This window comes from Hyperoodon ampullatus (assembly GCF_949752795.1).
Source record: "Hyperoodon ampullatus genome assembly, chromosome: 17".
In the NCBI taxonomy this organism is placed as follows: Eukaryota; Metazoa; Chordata; class Mammalia; order Artiodactyla; family Ziphiidae; genus Hyperoodon; species Hyperoodon ampullatus.
The window spans coordinates 46,407,620-46,426,859 of NC_136930.1; the positions used below are offsets into that span (position 1 = coordinate 46,407,620).

Genomic DNA, 19,240 nt, shown 5'->3' on the forward strand with positions numbered 1-19,240 from the left:
TGGTATTGTTTCAGGAACTGCTGAAGAAGCTCAGAGAGCATGGGTGACTATCAGGGATCTTCCACTTTGTTTCAACCAAATTTTGCTCTTAATCACTTTTATATTAGGGAGTTCTGTTAGCAAAGAGACTCCACTGCATAAAGAAGTGTGAAAGTGACGACTTGATATTTTAGTTCATCAACTAATTTATTCAATTAATTTTTGTGTTCCAGGCACTTCTATGTGTGCCAGAGGCTACAACAGTTAAACAAACAAACAAACAAAAAATAGGCAAATTTCCTGAGGTCAAAGAAGTAGTAAGACGCCAGATCATGTAGGGCTTTGTAAGAACTTTGTCTTTCATTCTAAGTGAGATGACAAGCCAGATGACTTCATCTGATTTACCTTTTGAGGAGTACTCTTGATGCTGTGTTGAAAACAGATTTGAAGGGGGCAAAGATGAATTCAGGGAGACCAGTTAGGTGGCTAATCCAATACCTAATGAGAGATGATGGTTGTTTGTACCAGCTTGGTAGTAGTGGAAGTGAAGAGAGGTAGTCAGATTTTGGATATTTTTTGGAAGTACAGGCAGCAGAATTTTCTGATGGTTTAGAGATGGGTGTGACAGTAAGAGAGGAGTAAGTTAAGGATTACTGCAAAGATTTTTGCCTAAGCAAATTGAAGCAAAGAGTTGCCATTAATTAACATAAGGAAATTGTGGCAGACAGATTTTTGGGAGAGTGCAGGGAGGATCAGCCATTCAGTTTCGTACATATTGTTCAATTTTCCTGTTAGATATCTAGTGGAGGTGGTGCGTAACCTAGCAGATATACTAATCTGGAGTTCACTGGCATGGTTAGGTTTGGATACATACATTTGGAAGTCATCAGTATATGTATGATATTTGAAGCCAGGCAGCTGGAAGAGACTACTAGGGCAGTATGTTTCTAGGAAAAAGAAGAGATTGCAGGATTAACCTGGGGAATACTCCCACAATTAGAAGAGGATGAGAAAAAGCCAGCCAAAGAAATTGAGACTAACTGGCCAGTGAAGTAGGGGGAAAACCAGGAGGAAAGTGGTATCCCAGAATCCAACTAAAGAAAGGATTTCAAGGGGAGATCAGCTCGGTGCTTTGTGACCACCTAGAGGGGTGGGATAGGGAGGGTGGGAGGGAGATGCAAGAGGGAGGGGATATGGGGATATATGTATACATATAGCTGATTCACTTTGTTATACAGCAGGAACTAACACACCATTGTAAAGCAATTATACGCCAATAAAGATGTTAAAAAAAGGTATTGATTGTGTCAGTTGTTGCTTAGGAGTCACATTCGATGAGGATTGATTGATCATTAACCACTAGATTTAGCAATGCAGGAACAGATTGCTGGTGTTGGTGACCTTGACAGGAGCACTTTTAGTGCAATGGTGGAGTTGCAAGTCTGAAGTGGGCTCAAGAAAAAAAGGAAAGGAAGGAATCGGAAATAGTACAGACAGCTCTTTTGGGGAGTTTTGCTGTAGAGAGGAACAACAACAAAAAAGGAATTGGTGGCTAGAGAGAGGGATTTTTAAAAGATAGGAGATAAGACAGCATGTCTGTGTTCTCATAGCAGTGATAGCAAGGGGAAATTTGTTGATGCTGGAGAGAGAGAGGACAATTGTTTTTATCCTTAAGTAATGACAGATGATAGGATTTAGTGCATTAGTAGGTGGGATGACTTGCTAAAGGGACAGGAGCAGCGTGTTTATAATAATAGGAAGGAAGGCAGAAAATATGAAAACAGATACATGTTGGTTGATAAATATGGTTGGTTCTAAACCATATTTAGCGTGGAATGTCTCATCTAATTTTTTCCTTTTTTTCTGGAAATGGAAAAGGTAGCAGGACCATTATCTGAGAATCAGGATCAGGGGAGGAGGTTAAAGTTCTGTGGATAGAAAAAATGTGAAATCCTTTTCTAGGAGAATGGAGATGATAATGAATTAAGGAAATGTAGTCCAATTACCTGGAAGCAATAAGAACTGACCTGGAATTAGTGGTTATAAATTTTTATGGCAACTAGTTAGTGTGGTTTTGTGTTTTTCTCTAGATATGTGTATTTCTTACACATGGATTCACAGCTCCCAGGGTATGTGTCCAGAGAGAGACTGAGGAAGAAACCATGCTGTCCTTTTAAACCTAGCCTCAGAAGACAGAAATGTTACTTCTACCACATTCTGTTGGTCCTAGATCATCCTGGGTTCAAGGGGAGGGAATATAGACACTGCCCTCTAAGTAGAGGGATGTCATTGTCACATTTTAAGAAGAATATGTGGAATGGGGTATGTAATGGTGTAGCCACCTTTGGAAAATACAATCCACTCAAGTGTTTACCCCAATTCCTGGCACAAAGTAAGTACTCAATAAGTGTCATTATTATTATTAAATAAAACCTGAAATGAGGCCTCAATTCTGGATAAGTACCTTAGGGTGGCAGTGATACCATAGCAGGTTATCATGTATAGTTATTCAATCAGTCTTTTATTCACTAATCACACTGTATTAGAATGGAAAGGATCTTTGCAAAATGGTTCGCTTTGTAAAATGATTGGCTTCAGGTCATAATCCAGTTCACGGCCTGGATTTTTTTTTTTTTTTTTTTGCGGTACGCGGGCCTCTCACTGCTGCGGCCTCTCCCGTTGCGGAGCACAGGCCCCGGACGCGCAGGCCCAGCGGCCATGGCTCACGGGCCCAGCCGCTCTGCGGCATTTGGGATCCTCCCGGACCGGGGCACGAACCCGTGTCCCCCACATCGGCAGGCGGACCCTCAACCACTGCGCCACCAGGGAAGCCCACGGCCTGGATTTTGATTCTTGTCTTCTGATTCATCATTCTCTTTGAGTAGCTCCCAGGATTAAGTATAGTATTTCATCAAATCTACATATTTTCCCCACAGTTTTATCATCTCTGAAATTAGGACAGAATTGCAGCATTTTATTTTTTTCCCTTGGTAATACAGAAAGCAATCAATGTTGTCTTACATCTGATGTAATTAGTTATGTGAATTGATAATAAAGATCAACAATTCCCAAACATTTTTTACAGTATGAAACATAATTCATACTCAGGCCTTAATGCTTTCCTACTGATGGGCAACTTCTAATTTCTTTTGGTACTTTTACTCCTTTCCTTTCCCTCTCACTTAAGACATTAACTGAGATTTACATTAATATAGATGCAAAGTTGGAATTATTCTAATTTAAAATGTACTCTATTTTAAAAATTGGTTTGTAAACTATGTTACTTTATCAGTAGTAGCATTACTTGTGACACACTTTACAGCTGTGTTACAACATAGTGGTTGAGAACTACTGATCCAGATCATGAAACAATATCCAATTACAGATCTAGGAAAAGGTTACTTGTTAATAATCTACTACCTGCCATTTCCAAATATATTATATATATTCATACTGGCAGCAGTAGTTTGATATATTCTCTTTTCTCTGCCAGGATTGTCCAGTTGTTTTCCTCTAAGAAAGTAAAATCCTCCAATAAGTAAAATCTTACTGCATATCTCAAGGTACAGTTTAAATATCACCTCTATAGTGAAGCATTTCTTAAGTTTTAAAAAATCTCTCCCCTTTCTGAATAATCAACATTTTTCATGAAATGCCATAGGTTTTTCATACTAAGAAGCAAATTTTTTCACATTATAACATTTTGAAAATATAAATTCTTTTTGCCATCAAATGCTTGGCATCGTTTAATGGTAGCATTTTTTCCTTTCTAGTGATATATAAAATAATTGTGCGTATTTTAATTGATAGCAACTTAGCTGTAATGAAATAGGATAGCATGGATATATATTAAGATATGTTACACTAAGCTGTGCTGTCGTATATTTTACCTGTCAACCTTTCTTGAATATAAGTTTCTTGAGGTCCTATTTGCACCCACAGATCCTAAAACAGTTTCACACTGTGTAATCATTAAAATGAATTCTGATGTTTGTAATCTATACAATCATTTATCAGTCACTTGTTATTAATGAAGAATACATTGGTAATACCAAAGGAGCAAGATGTTTAAAAAACAAGCTAATTATGGAGAATAATTTACCTTCCTATTTCAAATATTGCATTTTAGCTAGCCTTGGTTTTGTTTTGGAACTTGAGAGTTGGTTGAAGCGTATCTGGCCCTTTAGATCTACTGACTTTTATGGTTTGGTCCCTATCTTTAAAATCTGCTGCTTTCAGAGCTGGCAATGCATTAGGAGCACATTACCACAAACTTAGTGGCTTAAAACAACACATGTTTACCACCTTACAATTTCTGTTGTTCAGGAGTCTCAGCATGGCTTCACTGAGTATTCTGCTTAGGATCTCAAGCTACAATCAGGTTGTTGCCTGGGCTGTGTTTCTGGAGGCTTGATGGGGAAAGAGTCTAATTTCAGGTTCAATCAGATTGTTGGCAGAATACGTATCTTTTTGATTGGATGCAACTTGAAGTTCCTAGATGGTGCCCATCGTTCCTAAAGACTGCCTGCTGTTCCTTGCCACGTGGGCTGCTTACTTCATCAAGCAGGCAAAGGAGGCTTAGAGCAAGTTGACTAGCTAGGGTGGATATTTTAACAGTATCATGAGAGTGACATTCCATCACTATGCCATTCCACCACTTTGATTAGGAGCAAGTCACAGATCCTTTACAAAGGCATGAACACTATGAGGTGGGGATTATGGGCACCATTTTAGACTCAGTTCTCCACACTCACCCCAGTAGTTGTCTCTGAAGCAACTCCATGGAACATAGTTTGAAAACCATTGCCTTTGATAATATTCCCAATGTATAACTTTTTTTTCTTTTTTTAACTTGGGCTATTAGTCTCCCTTAATACTGAATATTTTCCTTGAAGGACTTAAGCCTTATGATCAGTTTTAATGGCTTTCTTAGGAAAAATGATCCTCCAGGAAGGTTTCAGCATTATGTATCAAAATATAGTTCCTGGAACACTTGTCGTATGGGAAAGGTTAGACTTCCAAATACATTTGTGGAAACTGTAGGTTACATAATTCTTGTAAAGAAGCATATTGTCATTACTATAGGAAAGATTCTTCACTCAAGAAATCTATTTAATTACATTTAATCCAGAGTTTTCTAAGCTTATTTGACTAGAGGACATTTATATCACTCAACCCTATTAACATTTTGCAGAAGCAGTGTTTCTTGTTGGAAAATGCCAACACAAATAGCCTGACAAGCTGAGGAAGAAAGTAAAATATCAAGAAGAAAAATGAGAGGAAAAATAAAAGGGCCATAGATAAATTTTCCCTATCTATTTAGAATGAAAGTTATGATTATTTTACCTTAATAATGATGAAGATGGTCATGATACCATCAACATTGGTATGACTCTATAATTTGCCAAACACTTTCATGACCATAATCTTACTTAAGCCTCTCAACAATCTGTGAGATATCACAATTAATCTCTTTTTATACAAATGAGTAAATGAGGCCTAATGTATTATGTGACTTGCCCAAGTCATAAAATTAGTAAGGAGTGGAGCCAATACTTTAACATAGGTTTTGTGGCTTCAGCTATAAAACTCTTTCTGTTGCAACATGCTGTGATTTTATAAACATGATTAAGTTAAAAATAAAGATGTTGAAGAATACCTTTATATAGTATGTGATTTAATTGAAAACATTTGTTAACCTAAACAAATGAAAAACTGTGACCTAAAACAGTTTATAAACTCTTGCATTCATTTAATGACTGTAGGGAAAATGTTATAAATAGAATATCTCAACTTTTTTTCCTCTGTGCATCAAACACAACGTGACACAGACACACGTACTATTGGGTTAGTTTATATTTTGCAGTAGAGATAAGTGAAGGAGAAAATCTTAGCCTAAGATGTGAATCTTTTGATTATTTTTAACCAGGTTTTATATTTAAATGTGTTTAATTCAAACTAATAGAATCACTGAATATCAGAGTTCGGTAGGATTTAGTGCTCTTTTAATGTAACTTTATTACACTGATTGTTCTCTATATCATGCTAACAAGTGGTACTCCAGCTTTTCTTTGAACACTTCCAGTGATGGGATTATCAATACCTATGAAGGCAGCAACACATTATTTTTAACTTTTAATTTCAAAATAATTATAAATTTGCAGGAAATTGCAAAGATAGTACATAGAGATCCCATGTGCCCTTTACCTAGTTTCCCCCAATGGTTACATCTTGTTTAACTATAGAACAATATCAAAACCAGGAAATTGACATTGGAACTATGTGTTTGTATAGGTTTGTGACATCACATATATGGATTCATATAAGTACCACTGTTACAAAGATACAGAGCTATACCATCACAGAGATCTTCCTTATGCTGCCACTTTATGTTTAGTAACACCTTCCTCCCTCCCCACCCTATCCCTAATCTCTGCTAACCACTGATTTATTCTCCATTTCTATAATTTTATTATTTATACTATATAAATGAAATCATGTGGTATGTGATATTTTGTTATTTTCTTTTTCATTCAGCATATTACCCTTGAGGTGCATCTGTGTTGTATGTATCAATAGTTTTTTCCTTTTTATTAGTGAGTATTATTCCATGGTATGGATATAACACAGTTTGTTTAGCCATTTGCCTATTAAAGGACATTTTGTTTATTTCCACTTTTTGGCTGTTACAAATAAAGATATCCTTTTTCGTGAAATTTCTCGTCACATAAAGCATTTTGCCTTTTGCCTTAAGTATGATCTTAACTAGGTTTTTGGTTGATGTCCTTTATTTATTTGAGCAAATTCTCCTCATTCCTTGCTTTCTATGAGTTTCTTTTTTTTTAAATCATGAATTTTTTCTGCATCAATGAATAGGATCATGATATTTTTTCTTTTGTAACTTGTGAATGTGATAGTTTACATTGATTTTTTTTTCTTTTTTTTTTTTTCCATACGCGGGCTTCTCACTGTTGTGGCCTCTCCCGTTGTGGAGCACAGGCTCCGAACCTGCAGGCTCAGTGGCCATGGCTCATGGGCCCAGCCACTCCGTGGCATGTGGGATCTTCCTGGACCAGGGCATGAACCCGTGTCCCCTGCATCGGCAGGCGGGCTCTCAACCACTGCGCCACCAGGGAAGCCCTACATTGATTTTTAATATTCAACCAGCCTTGCATTCTAGCAATAAACCCCATTTGGTCAGAGTATATAATTCTTTTTATATATTGCTGAATTATATTTGCTAATATTCTGTTAAGGATTTATGTGTCTATATTTATGAGGGAATTGGTCTGCATTTTTCTTGTTTGCCATTTTCTTTTTTGTTTTCTGTTTGTTCCATTTTTTATTTTTGCTTTCTTTTTCTTGCCTTTCTATAGGTTATTTGAACTTTCTTTTAAAAATTGCATTTTGAAGCATCTGTAGTGTTTTTGAGTATATTTCTTTGCAAAGATGTTTTTCTAGTGGTTGCTCTAGGTACTATATTACATATGTATAACTTATCACATCCTGCTGGTGTTGATATTTTACTAGTTAGACAGATGTAGAAACCTTACATACTTTAAGTTCTTTTATCTTTCCCTGTTTATAAGGTAATTATCTTAAATATTTCTTCTATGTATGTTGAAAGGCGTATCAAACAATGTATACTTTTTGCTTCAAACATCAACATAGTTTAGAAAACTGAAGAGGAGGAGGAAAGCCTATTGTATTTACCCATATTTTTACTTACCATGTTCTTTATTCCTTCTTGATATTTTCAGGTTCCTTCTTTTTTTGTTTCAATTCAGGGTTGACATTTCTTTTATTTCAGCAATTGAAAAATATTGTGCCATTTCTTTCTGGCCTCCAAGGTTTCTGATGAGAAATTTTATCACTGTCATTGGAATTATCTTCCCCGTTTAGATAAGTTGTTGTTTCTTTCTTGCCTATTTCAAAACAGTTTGTCTTTAGTTTTTAGGTTGATTATGATGTGTCTTGGCACAGATTTCTTTGTGTATTTCTTATTTGGGGGCTTATGTAGTTTCTTGAATCAGTAGGCTTACATGTTTTGCAAATGTGGGAAATTTTCAGTCATTATTTCTTCAAATACTTTTTCTGACCCCATCTTTCTCCTCTCCTGGAACTACAATGACATGAATCTTTTATTATTTTAATTATATTTTATAATCCCCGAAGTCCCTGAGGCTCTGTTTATTTTATTATTTAGTCTATTTGCTCTCTGTTTTTCAGATTGGGTAATTTCTGTTCTATTTTCAAGTACATTGTTGTTCCTCTGTCCTTTCCATTCTGCTCTTGAACCCATCCATTTGCTTTTTAAATTTCAGTCATTTTTCAGAAAGTTCTAAAATTTCCATTTTGTTCTTTTTGTCTTCTATTTCTTGTTCTAGAACTGGAAAGTTCAGCAGTACATTTTTGACTGCTACTATATTTACTCATGTAAAAAATGTTTACTGAGGGCCTACCATATGTGACTTTTTTTGTTTGTTTGATATTTTCACTTTAGCTTCAAACTGTCAAACAGCTGATTTCTTATTTATGTACAGAGGGAAAAACTACATTTCTGCAATTTTGGTAGTTTGTAGGCATACGGGAGAAGAGAGATTGCAAGCTGAAGTCTCACATCTTCACATAAACCAGCCAAAAACTTTTATTTATAGTGTCCATATTATATTTAATCCAATTCAGAGATTTATCAATACTTTGTTGTGGAACAGTGGTGTATTTCAAAAGAGTTACAGGTTTTCTGAGATACAGATACGCTCAGGGTTTTGGGTAGCCATAAAATCTTAATTGTCAGTGCAATTAGTTTGTTAGTTTGTGCAGTGAAAAGGATTGGGAAGCACTTCTCTAGTTAACAGGTTGAAGAATGTTTTTTTTTCCCCTACAAATTGAACTTTGTGTATGTTAATAGCACAGCTTCATCATCCTTCTCAAATAAACTTCTGTGAGTATACTAAAAACTATTGAATTGTACTCTTTAAATGGGTGAGTTTTATGGTATGTGAATTATATCTCAATAAAGTTATTAAAGTTAAAAAAAAGAAGAATTGTCTCCTGTTCTTCTCAAACAGTGAGATCATATTCACCTGGTGGGCTTGTTAAACCAAATTTCTAGGCCTCACCTACAGAATTCCTGATTAAGTCTAGGTGGTACCCAAGAATCTGCATTTCTAACAAGTTCCCAGGTGCTATTGATTATGCTATTTTAGGGATTTTGTGAACCATTCATCTACACAAAAGTTTCCTACTTCCTCATCTTCCTTTGACTCTTCAGTTACTTCAGTATGATTTTAATTTCATCATTCTACCGAGAGTGCTTTTTCTAACATCCTTCCTGATATTAATGTTGCCAAATCAAATGCATAATTTTCAGTTCCTTATCTTAGGTGATGTGTAGAAATCATTCTGTAGTTGATTTCCCCTCCAGTTTAAGAAACTCTCTTTCTCTTTGGTCTGGAGACCTCCATCTTTCTCCCTCCTTTCTTCTTTTCTATCTCTGCATGCTCTCAGTCTCTCTCATCTCAAATCAAACTCTGTTAGAATTCAATCTGGGTCTTCTTCATATCTTACCTTACTCTCTGTTCCTCAGTGATCTAGTTACTCATGGCTGTATGCTAATAATGGCCAATTTTTGTCTTCAGCTCAGACCTTCCTTCTAAGCTCTATTATAATTTAACCAATTGATTTCCTGAATGAATTACAGGTATTTGGAATAATATATCCAAAATCAATCACCATGTTTAATAAATTCTAAGATGCATATTTTTTATCATTTTAATATCTATGAATCTTATGGATTCCATGAAATAAAGTAACTGTTTTCTCTCCCTTACCTAATAAAAAGTGCTTCTTACTCTCATAAATGGTCTTTAATTCTGTTCAGTTGTTAATGCCAGAAACCTGGGAGTTATCCTTGATGCTTGTCCTTAACACTCTTATTTCTACCTCCAAAACATCTCTCAGTTCCCTTTCTTACCATGTCTATTACCATCACCTATGTTCAAGCCATAATCACCTGTTGCATGAGTTAGTGCAACTGTCTTAAAAAAAAAAGATTTATTTATTTATTTTTGGCTGCATTGGGTCTTTGTTGCTGTGCGCGGGCTTTCTCTAGTTGCAGCAAGCGGGGGCTACTCTTCATTGTGGTGCGTGGGCTTCTCATTGCGGTGGCTTCTCTTGTCTCAGAGCACGGGCTCTAGGTGTGCGGGCTCAGTAGTTGTGGTGCATGGGCTTAGTTGCCTCGCAACATGTGGGATCTTCCCGGACCAGGGCTCGAACCCATGTCCCCTGAATTCACAGGCAGATTCTTAACCACTGCACCACCAGGAAAGTCCCACAACTGTCTTTTAACTCATGGTGTCTTCCAACCCAACCTCTCTTTAGTATTTAGATTCATCTTTTAAAAATGTAAATCAGTTCATGTATCTTGCTTAAAATCCTTCAGTGAATGAAATTCATAATATTTAAGATGGTATAAGAAGCCCTCTCTAAACTGGTCTATGTTGCCTCCGCAGTCTCATTTAGCACCATATTCTCCCTCAGTCTTTTTGGTTCAGACACATTGGTGTTCCATCAGTCTTTTTACAGTACCATCTTGTTACTTCTTCCTGAAATGCTCTTTCCTATGCTTTTCATCTGCCTTTATCTTTACCTGTACTTTAAGTCACATATTTCAGTTCTCATCTTAAACATCACTTTTTTTAGAGGTGTTTACTGACCCCCAAATCTAAATTAGATGTTATTATACTCTTTCAGTGTTTTGTACTCTCCTATATGACACTGATGATTTGTATATTGCATTTATCTCCATTCTGCTGCATGTCTCATTGTTTTACCCCTTATGCTAGACTTAGAACAATGCATAGCAAATGGAAGGTGTTTACTAAATATTTTTAAATAAATGAAAGTATGAATAGAGCTTAAAAGGACATGTGCACATATAGATGAAAAAATTCTTTTTCAAAGGTAAGGCAAATAAGGAGCACTTAAGTTTGGGAAATGGATATTCATTCTTAGTTGCCAATTACATAAATTGTCTGAAAAAATTATTTTTAAAGAAAATTTATTTTTTAGGAGAATGCAATTTCTGAAAAAAAAACTTGAAAAATTGTTTCAAAGTAATATTAAGTAATTCAAGATATTTAAGGAAAGTTTATTTCTACTAATAGAAATTGAGTGAACCTGTTTTGTCATTTTCATATAATCTTTTGTGTAACCAATTCTTTTTTTTTAATCACTCAATATTTTTAGGTGGTTTCAGCATTATATATATCATACTACCTTCCAGAAACAACCTTTAAGTACTTCACTTTTCATTGTAGTGGTTATTAGCAAACCACTGTTTAATTTTTAAAATGTTCCTTAATCTTTGGAGAAAAAACTCATGTCTATAGGCCAGCATGAAAAAAATAGCACGAGTAACAGACCTAGCTGAAAGTCTTTTTCTTTTTCAGAATATATAAGTTTTTTCATTTCTATTCCTGTTTATTATTAGCCTTTTCTCTTCTTGCAGCACTTTTGTCCTGTAGGGTCTGTCTAGAGTACATAAACTATATATTCTGTATTCTATAAATTTTAGTCATTTGAAATCTTAGCTTTCTCTTGGTAAATACAGTGAGTGCTACAGACAAATTTCTTAAAACTGGAGAGGATCACACAGTTTAAAATGTTTATTATGTCTTTGTCTGTCCTTTCTTTCGCCGTCTCCTTTACTTCCCTCTTTTGTCTGTCTGACTCTCACAGGAGACATGGATTACAACTGGTTGGACCATACGTCTTGGCATAGCAGTGAGGCATCCCCAATGTCTTTGGTGAGACATGTGGAGCCTTACTATTTAATTCCCGTTATCATTTCACTTTTCCTTTTTGATTTACACCTTTGCATGTTTTCTTTTTTGTATTTTTTTTTTTTTATCCCACACCTGTAGGGGACAGTCAAAAGGGAAAAAGAAAAACTAGTGAGCAGGCAGTTTTGTCGGACTCTAACACCAGGTCTGAGAGACAAAAGAAAATGATGTACTTTGGTGGCCACTCTTTGGAAGAGGATTTGGAATGGTCTGAGCCTCAGATTAAGGACTCTGGGGTAGATACGTGTAGTAGCACAACCCTTAACGAGGAGCATAGCCATAGTGATAAGGTACTGAGATTGTGGAGCCTGCCTTTTAACCTGCTCATTTGGTCTTCGTTTGCTCTCTGTCACTCATTCAAACAGAACATAATAAAAGGACAGGGCATTTCAAGGGTCAATGTAGCATTTCTTAAGGTGCAGAAAAGAAAAACAAAACCAAAACAAACTAACCAACCAAAATACTTCTTGCTTGCTTTGCTGTTTTTGTTTTTTGACGGCATACCAAAAAATAAGTAATTGAAAATAAAAATTAGGAACAAAGGAATGTTTTGTTTATGGTCGCATGAAAGAACTTTGTAATGTTATTATATACCACAAATATAAAGAATTTTTTTGGATTGGCTTATTTGATTGCTTGCATATATTTTCCTTGGGATGAAAATTAAATTATTAACAGTTTGAATCCCAGGCAAAAGGGAGATGATTGGGTCTGTTTGCACAGAAAAAGTTGTTTTTCTTTTTTCCCTTTCACTGTCATTTTGCTCTTTTGTTTTATTGTCATAGCATTTTAGTGTAGTATTAATTAGTATTAGAACCATTGCCATCTGCTTTGGTATTTATTATTTTGCTTTTACTATAGTGAGACTTTTGAAATCTTTTTACCATATAGATGTGATTTACTGGAACTTGTCTTTTGCCTGCTAAATTTTGCATGAAGGTGTGCATGTTACTTTCATATAACTGTGAAACTGTGATTACACAAATCATTTACTTTGTTATTTGATATATGATTCATAATGGAATGGTATCATGATTTATAAAAGGCTTGGTTCTGCCCTGAGATAAACTACTAATATTTTCAACGTTGCTTAACAATGGATACCATTGAATTATCAAATAAAATTAATTTGCTAAATAGATCAGAGACCTGAAAGAATCAAGGACCCTCCAAAAAGTGAGAAATATAATCTATCATCACCTTTGAATTAGGCCTGTTTCTCCCATGCACGTTCATTTGGAAAGTTACTGGAGCTTGTTTATTTTTAATAATTTTAATCTAGAAACCTACTTCAAGAAAGCCCTCATCAGAGGTTCAAATTCATGTTTTAATATAGTGTGACCTTTTAACTTTTACTGTAAAAAGTCTTTCAAAGTCTTCCAAAACTGTTTGAAGATTAAATTCTCATTTTTAAATGAGTTCAATTGCATAGAATTGCAGTCTCTTTTCTGCTTGTGAATTTTTAATCTTCAGTGTGTAGATAATTAGAGTTTGCAGGTATTTTCAAGATTTCTCAGATTTTGTAGAACTATAGAACTTAAGTATTGTGTCAGAACACTGTTAGATTTTACAGTAACTGGATTTTGAAAAAACGTGAGATTATTAAAATGAGGTTATAAACGTAATCTAGTAAACCCTTTTGATCAATGTTTTGAATAAAAACTGATTTGTGTAATCATAACACTTTGGAAGTTGGAAGTTTAGAGAGATTGCACACTAAGGGGTCATTTATCATAAAATAACATTAATTTTGTGTTTATTGATGCAATATGTCAGCACCCTGTGACGTGGCAGCCATCTAAAGACGGAGATCGTTTAATTGGTCGCATTTTATTAAATAAGCGTTTAAAAGATGGAAGTGTACCTCGAGATTCAGGAGCAATGCTTGGCTTGAAGGTATGTGATGAAATATATGAGATGTTGCTCTATACTCATTTACAGATTTATCAGAAAAGCAAAAGACATAATAACCCTATACCAATTTAGTGGGGTTTTTTTCTATTTTCAAGAATTCCTAAATATTTGCACTCATTATCCAAAACCTTTTCATTTTCCAAGTATTATTTAAGAAGTTGCCATTATTCTACAATAATACTTATTTATATAATTTTGGAAAATAGAACTTGAGTTCTTCAAATTTATTTTACCTATAGTTTGTCCTTTAAGTCTATATATGTGTTTATATTCTTTTAAAATGATAGCTTTGTTCAATTATTAAATGTACATACTTGGGAAATACATATATGTATTACATATTACATAGGAATATAATTTTTGTATTAGAGTAGCAAAATGTGTGTGCGTTTGTGTGTATTTGTGTGTGTGTGTGTGAGAGAGAGAGAGAGAATACTGTTTGAAGTCTGGAAACTCAAAAATACTTATGTTAGGAGATTTAATATAAATATTGATTTATATTTTACTGTAAAATACCAGATAATTATTTGGTAAGTACACCAAAGAAAGCTCTATTTATTTTTTGTGCATCTATAAGGTGAATTAAAAACTGAAATGGGAAGAGAGTAAATGTTTTAGATTTAAGCCATTGCTACAGAAGTAGTTGTGTAGATTCCAGTAAGTGAGAGATATTTGAAAACTTTGGTTGTAAATAAAATTGAGCATCACTTATTGGCTGGTTGCCATGCAGTTGGCACTCATCTGAGCACTTTATGTCTATCATATTATTAACATTCACAACAGATAAGAAATAAGCTTAGAGAGGTGTCATAACTTGCCCATGGTCTTAAAGATGGTGATGAAGGTGAGAATTAAATCCAGATCTGCCCAGTATACTGTTAGAGCAGTGTAGTATAGAGGTTGAAAAGTCTTGGCTTGATTTCTAGTTATAGCATTACTAGCTACATGACATTAGGCAACTAAACCTCTCAGCCTCAGACTCCTCATCTGTACAATGGAGATAATAATACTTACTGAATTATTATCTAAAAAGACTAAATAAAGCAGTATACAAACATTTAGTACAGTGCCTAGCACTCTGAGATTTCAATAATAATATAATCAGTATAATTATTATTATTAAAGTTTATCAAGCCCAGAAACTTTAAAAATATTAACAGGGGGCTTCCCTGGTGGCGCAGTGGTTGGGAGTCCGCCTGCCGATGCAGGGGACACGGGTTCGTGCCCCGGTCGGGAGGATCCCACATGCCGCGAAGCGGCTGGGCCCATGAGCCATGGCCGCTGGGCCTGCGCGTCCGGAGCCTGTGCTCCGCAACGGGAGAGGCCACAACAGTGAGAGGCCAGCGTACCGCAAAAACAAAAACAAAAACAAAACAAACAAACAAACAAACAAAAAGAAATATTAACAGGTATTTCAGCCCATAATATCTATATATATAATTTTCAGAACCAAACATAGGCATAATGAGTTAATATTAACTGAAATGCAACTGAGTGTAATTCACTGAAACTGGGGACTAAATACACGGAATAAGATAAATCCATGAGTTTTGAATTCTGTATTCAGTCAATTTAGAAGAGGAAAAGAACTATTCTAGTCAATGAAGTTGGTTACTATTATTTGCTTAACTTGCTATAACGTTGATATATTGATTGAATGGCAGTTAATGAGAATCAGAGCATTAATTTTTAAGAGGCCAGTCTTATAGCTACACATATGACTTCACAGCATTATTGCTAACCTTTGTTTTTTCTTTTTCTGAAAGATATGTATTAATAGAAATGTAAAAGCAGAAAAATTGGGATGCAGATGATCTAAAGTTTACATTAATTCTGATGAGATTAAGTATATTTTGTAACTTTCTCAGGAAAAATGCATCATCATGATCATCATGCACATTATCAATATGCCCAAATATTACCAACTAATAAAATTTTTAGAAGATATGATAATATAATAAAAGTAACAAAATATATATTATGACATTTGACATCTATAACTAGAAATGTTAATATAATTATGTAGTACTGTAATAAGTTTTTAGAAATGACAAAAGTAAGAATTCTGTAATAAAGGCAAAAATTATAAATCGTTAAGTTGTTTCTAAGGTATGAATCATTTTCAACAAATAATTTATTAAATGTTAAACATTTGGAATATGTAGAGTCTACACTTGGGACATGTACTCAGTTCCTGTTAGTAACACTATATTATTTAAAAATTATTCTTAGCATATTAAACTATAGTTTCAAAACCTGCAATTGTCTAGTTAGTTTTTACTTGAATCTTCAGCTGTGTTCATTTGAACAATATGCTTGTTTTAACATTTTCTTCTTTTAAACAGGTTGTAGGAGGAAAGATGACTGAATCAGGTCGGCTCTGTGCATTTATTACCAAAGTTAAAAAAGGAAGTTTAGCTGATACTGTAGGACATCTTAGACCAGGTAGTTTTCAATCTTTGATTATTTACATTTAAACTGTTAAACTTAAGTAGTTGTGAAAAAGTTATCCTCATTTAGAAGTGACTTCACTGATAATAAAAAGTTAATTTAACTTATATTAATCTTTATTCATTAATGGAAAGTTGTAACTACTAGTTCTTGAGTCACATTAGATAAAAATATTTTTATATTTACTGATCTTATTTTTTTGCTGATGGATATTCCTAGTCTGTATCTAGGATTAGATTAACCTAATTTGTTTCCCATAAGCCTTCCTATTTCTTTTGAAGAACTTCCAATATAATTTAGGAAATAAACTTCATGGATAAATACATATTTCCTGAAATGTGTCACTCCTTATCTCTTTGATAATAGATACTATTGAAGAGATCCTTGAATGCCTTGGAGAGGATTCAGTAAGATGCTTAGTATTAAGCTTTTTACAAAAGTTTAGACAAGGTGCTCAGCTGCATGTATATTGAGAATCCTAAAATACAGAGTTATAAAATTTTCAAAGAGGCAACTTATCTTAATAGTTTCTAGAATTGGAATTTCTATTGAGAAATCACAGAGACAAGAGTGATGTCACCAAGTTGGAGACATAGGTTGTTCCCAACTTGCTTCCCCTTGCAAGAAAAACAGCTAACTATTCAGGGACAAGACACCATTGAGAAAATTCTAGAAATCACAGATACAACTTTTATGTAATCTTTTCCTCTGACCCTTCCTTGTCCTTTTGTGTGAAATACACTAATTATCCTGGTCATCAAATTTTATGCCACTGGAGCTGTTCTCAGTATGTTTCTTATTCCATAAAGGAATTTTGTTCTACAAAATTAATCACAGTTTGAGACTGCTTTTGTTTCGAGTGCATTTTATGGGATTAGTTTTTCTTTCTAAGATTATCATTACTGACACACACTGTAGGTGATGAAGTATTAGAATGGAATGGAAGACTATTGCAAGGAGCCACATTTGAAGAAGTATATAACATCATCCTGGAATCCAAACCTGAACCACAAGTGGAGCTTGTTGTTTCAAGGCCTATTGGGTGAGTTGGTTTGAATATTTTATACATGTATAAAGTTGACTACTATTAAATAATTTGTAATGTGCAATCCAATAATGCCTGATTGCTTTATAAAACTAAATTATTTTGAGGACAATGCTTTTTTCTCCTTTACTAAAAATACCTCACCAAAAATCATGACATCTCTTTATTGATCATGCTAGAATATACAGTTAATTACAAAAGAAGAAGGGATATTTAGGTGTATTATTTTTATTATCTTAGTTGCTCAGGAAATGGATAAAAGGATTAGTGGAAGGGGACTGTAGTAACAATTACTTTCAAGAGAAGTTTCATAAGCTATGGTTCTCTACATTGTAAATATGAGAATCAACTATATTCTATGAATTTTATATTGTTTTTCCAAAATGGAGATTTCATATAAAAAAGAGAGGGCTTAAGGACATTCTATTACTAGATGGTGGCAACTGTTTAAAGAAAAACAACATCTTTAAGGTAACATAAAAAATAAGCAAATGTCAATTACTCTTTGACTTTTTAAGTTGCAGATAAATATAATCCTTTGTACTATGTTCCTTTCAAAGGTAATGAATCGGTCACATGAAATTATATCTATTTTTTATTTTGTCTTTTCATAGTTTTGTAATGTGGTAAAACTGTACTGTATCAGCTTAGGGTATTAATCAAATATATTTCTTGGTGTTAAAGGATGCTCTAATCATATTTTTGTTTAATGTCTTAAATATTTTTGATGCAGTTTTCTGAATGAGCTTAACCATTAATATATACCCCTCCTGGCAAACCTCAAACAAAAATATACATACTTTTGGTGTAAATACAGTTACAAGGTAATTATGTTAAGTCCAATAAGAAACATGTTTGCATTTTTCTCAGTAGAATTATTATGTTTAAAAAATTTCAGTGACAATCTGAATATTTTAACTTTTGTTTTGGTGATATTTTATTTGAATTTCAATGTTCTGATTTGAACAACAGGTAAAAGAGTAGAATATAATTAAAATATATCTATAAAACTTACCCTGTTGAATATAGAAATTTTTTAGAATGGATAATTGTGTAGTGAAGCACATAGGAAATAAAGTATATATTTTTACAAATCTGCTCTAAATGCATATGAGTTTTAATTCCTTTTAAGTAGTAGGGTTAGCCCAGAACACTTTTATTAGCAAAAAGTACTACGACTTATTTTTTTCCTTATTTATATAGTGCTGCTATAATACACAATTTTGTCCATTTTACATTGTCCTGTTATAATATAGTTTGATAATGATCAAAATAGCAGTTGCTACTATTTGTTGAAACAATTTCTTGTTTTTTTCTTTTTCTGTCATTTCAGAGATATACCTAGAATACCTGATAGCACACATGCACAACTGGAGTCCAGTAAGTTTCATTTATTTTAGAAGAAAATGTTATTAATAAAATCGTTCTTCATCAGGGGTCAAATGAAGTCTTTAATCTATTAATACAAAGTAAGAAATATAATAGTGTTGTTATCAAGTATGCAGTCATATAAAGATGGAAAATTTAGTATTATTTCATGTTATTGTGGAAAAAAGTATAAAAGTCTATAATATTTTAAGATTTTTTTTAAACCACACTGTCTTAACTACTATGTATTTTTAGATAGCCTTATTAAGATATACTACTATAAACTGAACGTATTTAAAGTGCACAGTTAGGTAAGCTTTGATATACATGTGAATCCATTATCATCATAAAAAATAATGAACATATCATCACTCCCCAAAATTTCACTCCCTCCCCAAATTTCACCTAATTTTAAAATTTACTACTTTGTAAACTAATCCTCAGTAAATGAAGGGAATGCTTGGGACAATCTAGTGAATAATTACATATTCTAATTTATATTTTGAGAAAATGGGGTAATAGTTCTGATTTAACAGAGTAGTAATGGAGCAATAGACATATAAGTTAAAATAACATTAAGTATATAGACACTTTTTATTACTTGTGTTTGAGTACTATTTCAGATACTAAGCAAATG

General features: G+C 33.8%; 1 protein-coding gene across 28 annotated transcripts in view; it reads left to right on the forward strand.

Annotated features, from left to right (window-relative positions):
* RIMS2 (regulating synaptic membrane exocytosis 2) overlaps positions 1–19,240 on the forward strand; it is a gene marked incomplete at both ends in the record, with an annotated part of 562,776 nt that overhangs the window by 283,610 nt on the left and 259,926 nt on the right. For 16 of the 28 annotated variants that reach the window (XM_079722680.1, XM_079722675.1, XM_079722681.1 and 13 more), the window contains 5 exons: positions 11,722–11,789; positions 13,602–13,721; positions 16,085–16,184; positions 17,109–17,232; positions 18,569–18,615. In XM_079722680.1, the coding sequence (XP_079578806.1) occupies positions 11,722–11,789; positions 13,602–13,721; positions 16,085–16,184; positions 17,109–17,232; positions 18,569–18,615 (459 nt within the window). Of the gene's footprint in view, positions 1–11,721; positions 11,790–11,906; positions 12,116–13,601; positions 13,722–16,084; positions 16,185–17,108; positions 17,233–18,568; positions 18,616–19,240 lie in introns of all 28 variants that reach the window. The other 12 variants (XM_079722698.1, XM_079722697.1, XM_079722700.1 and 9 more) reach the window with 1 other exon arrangement.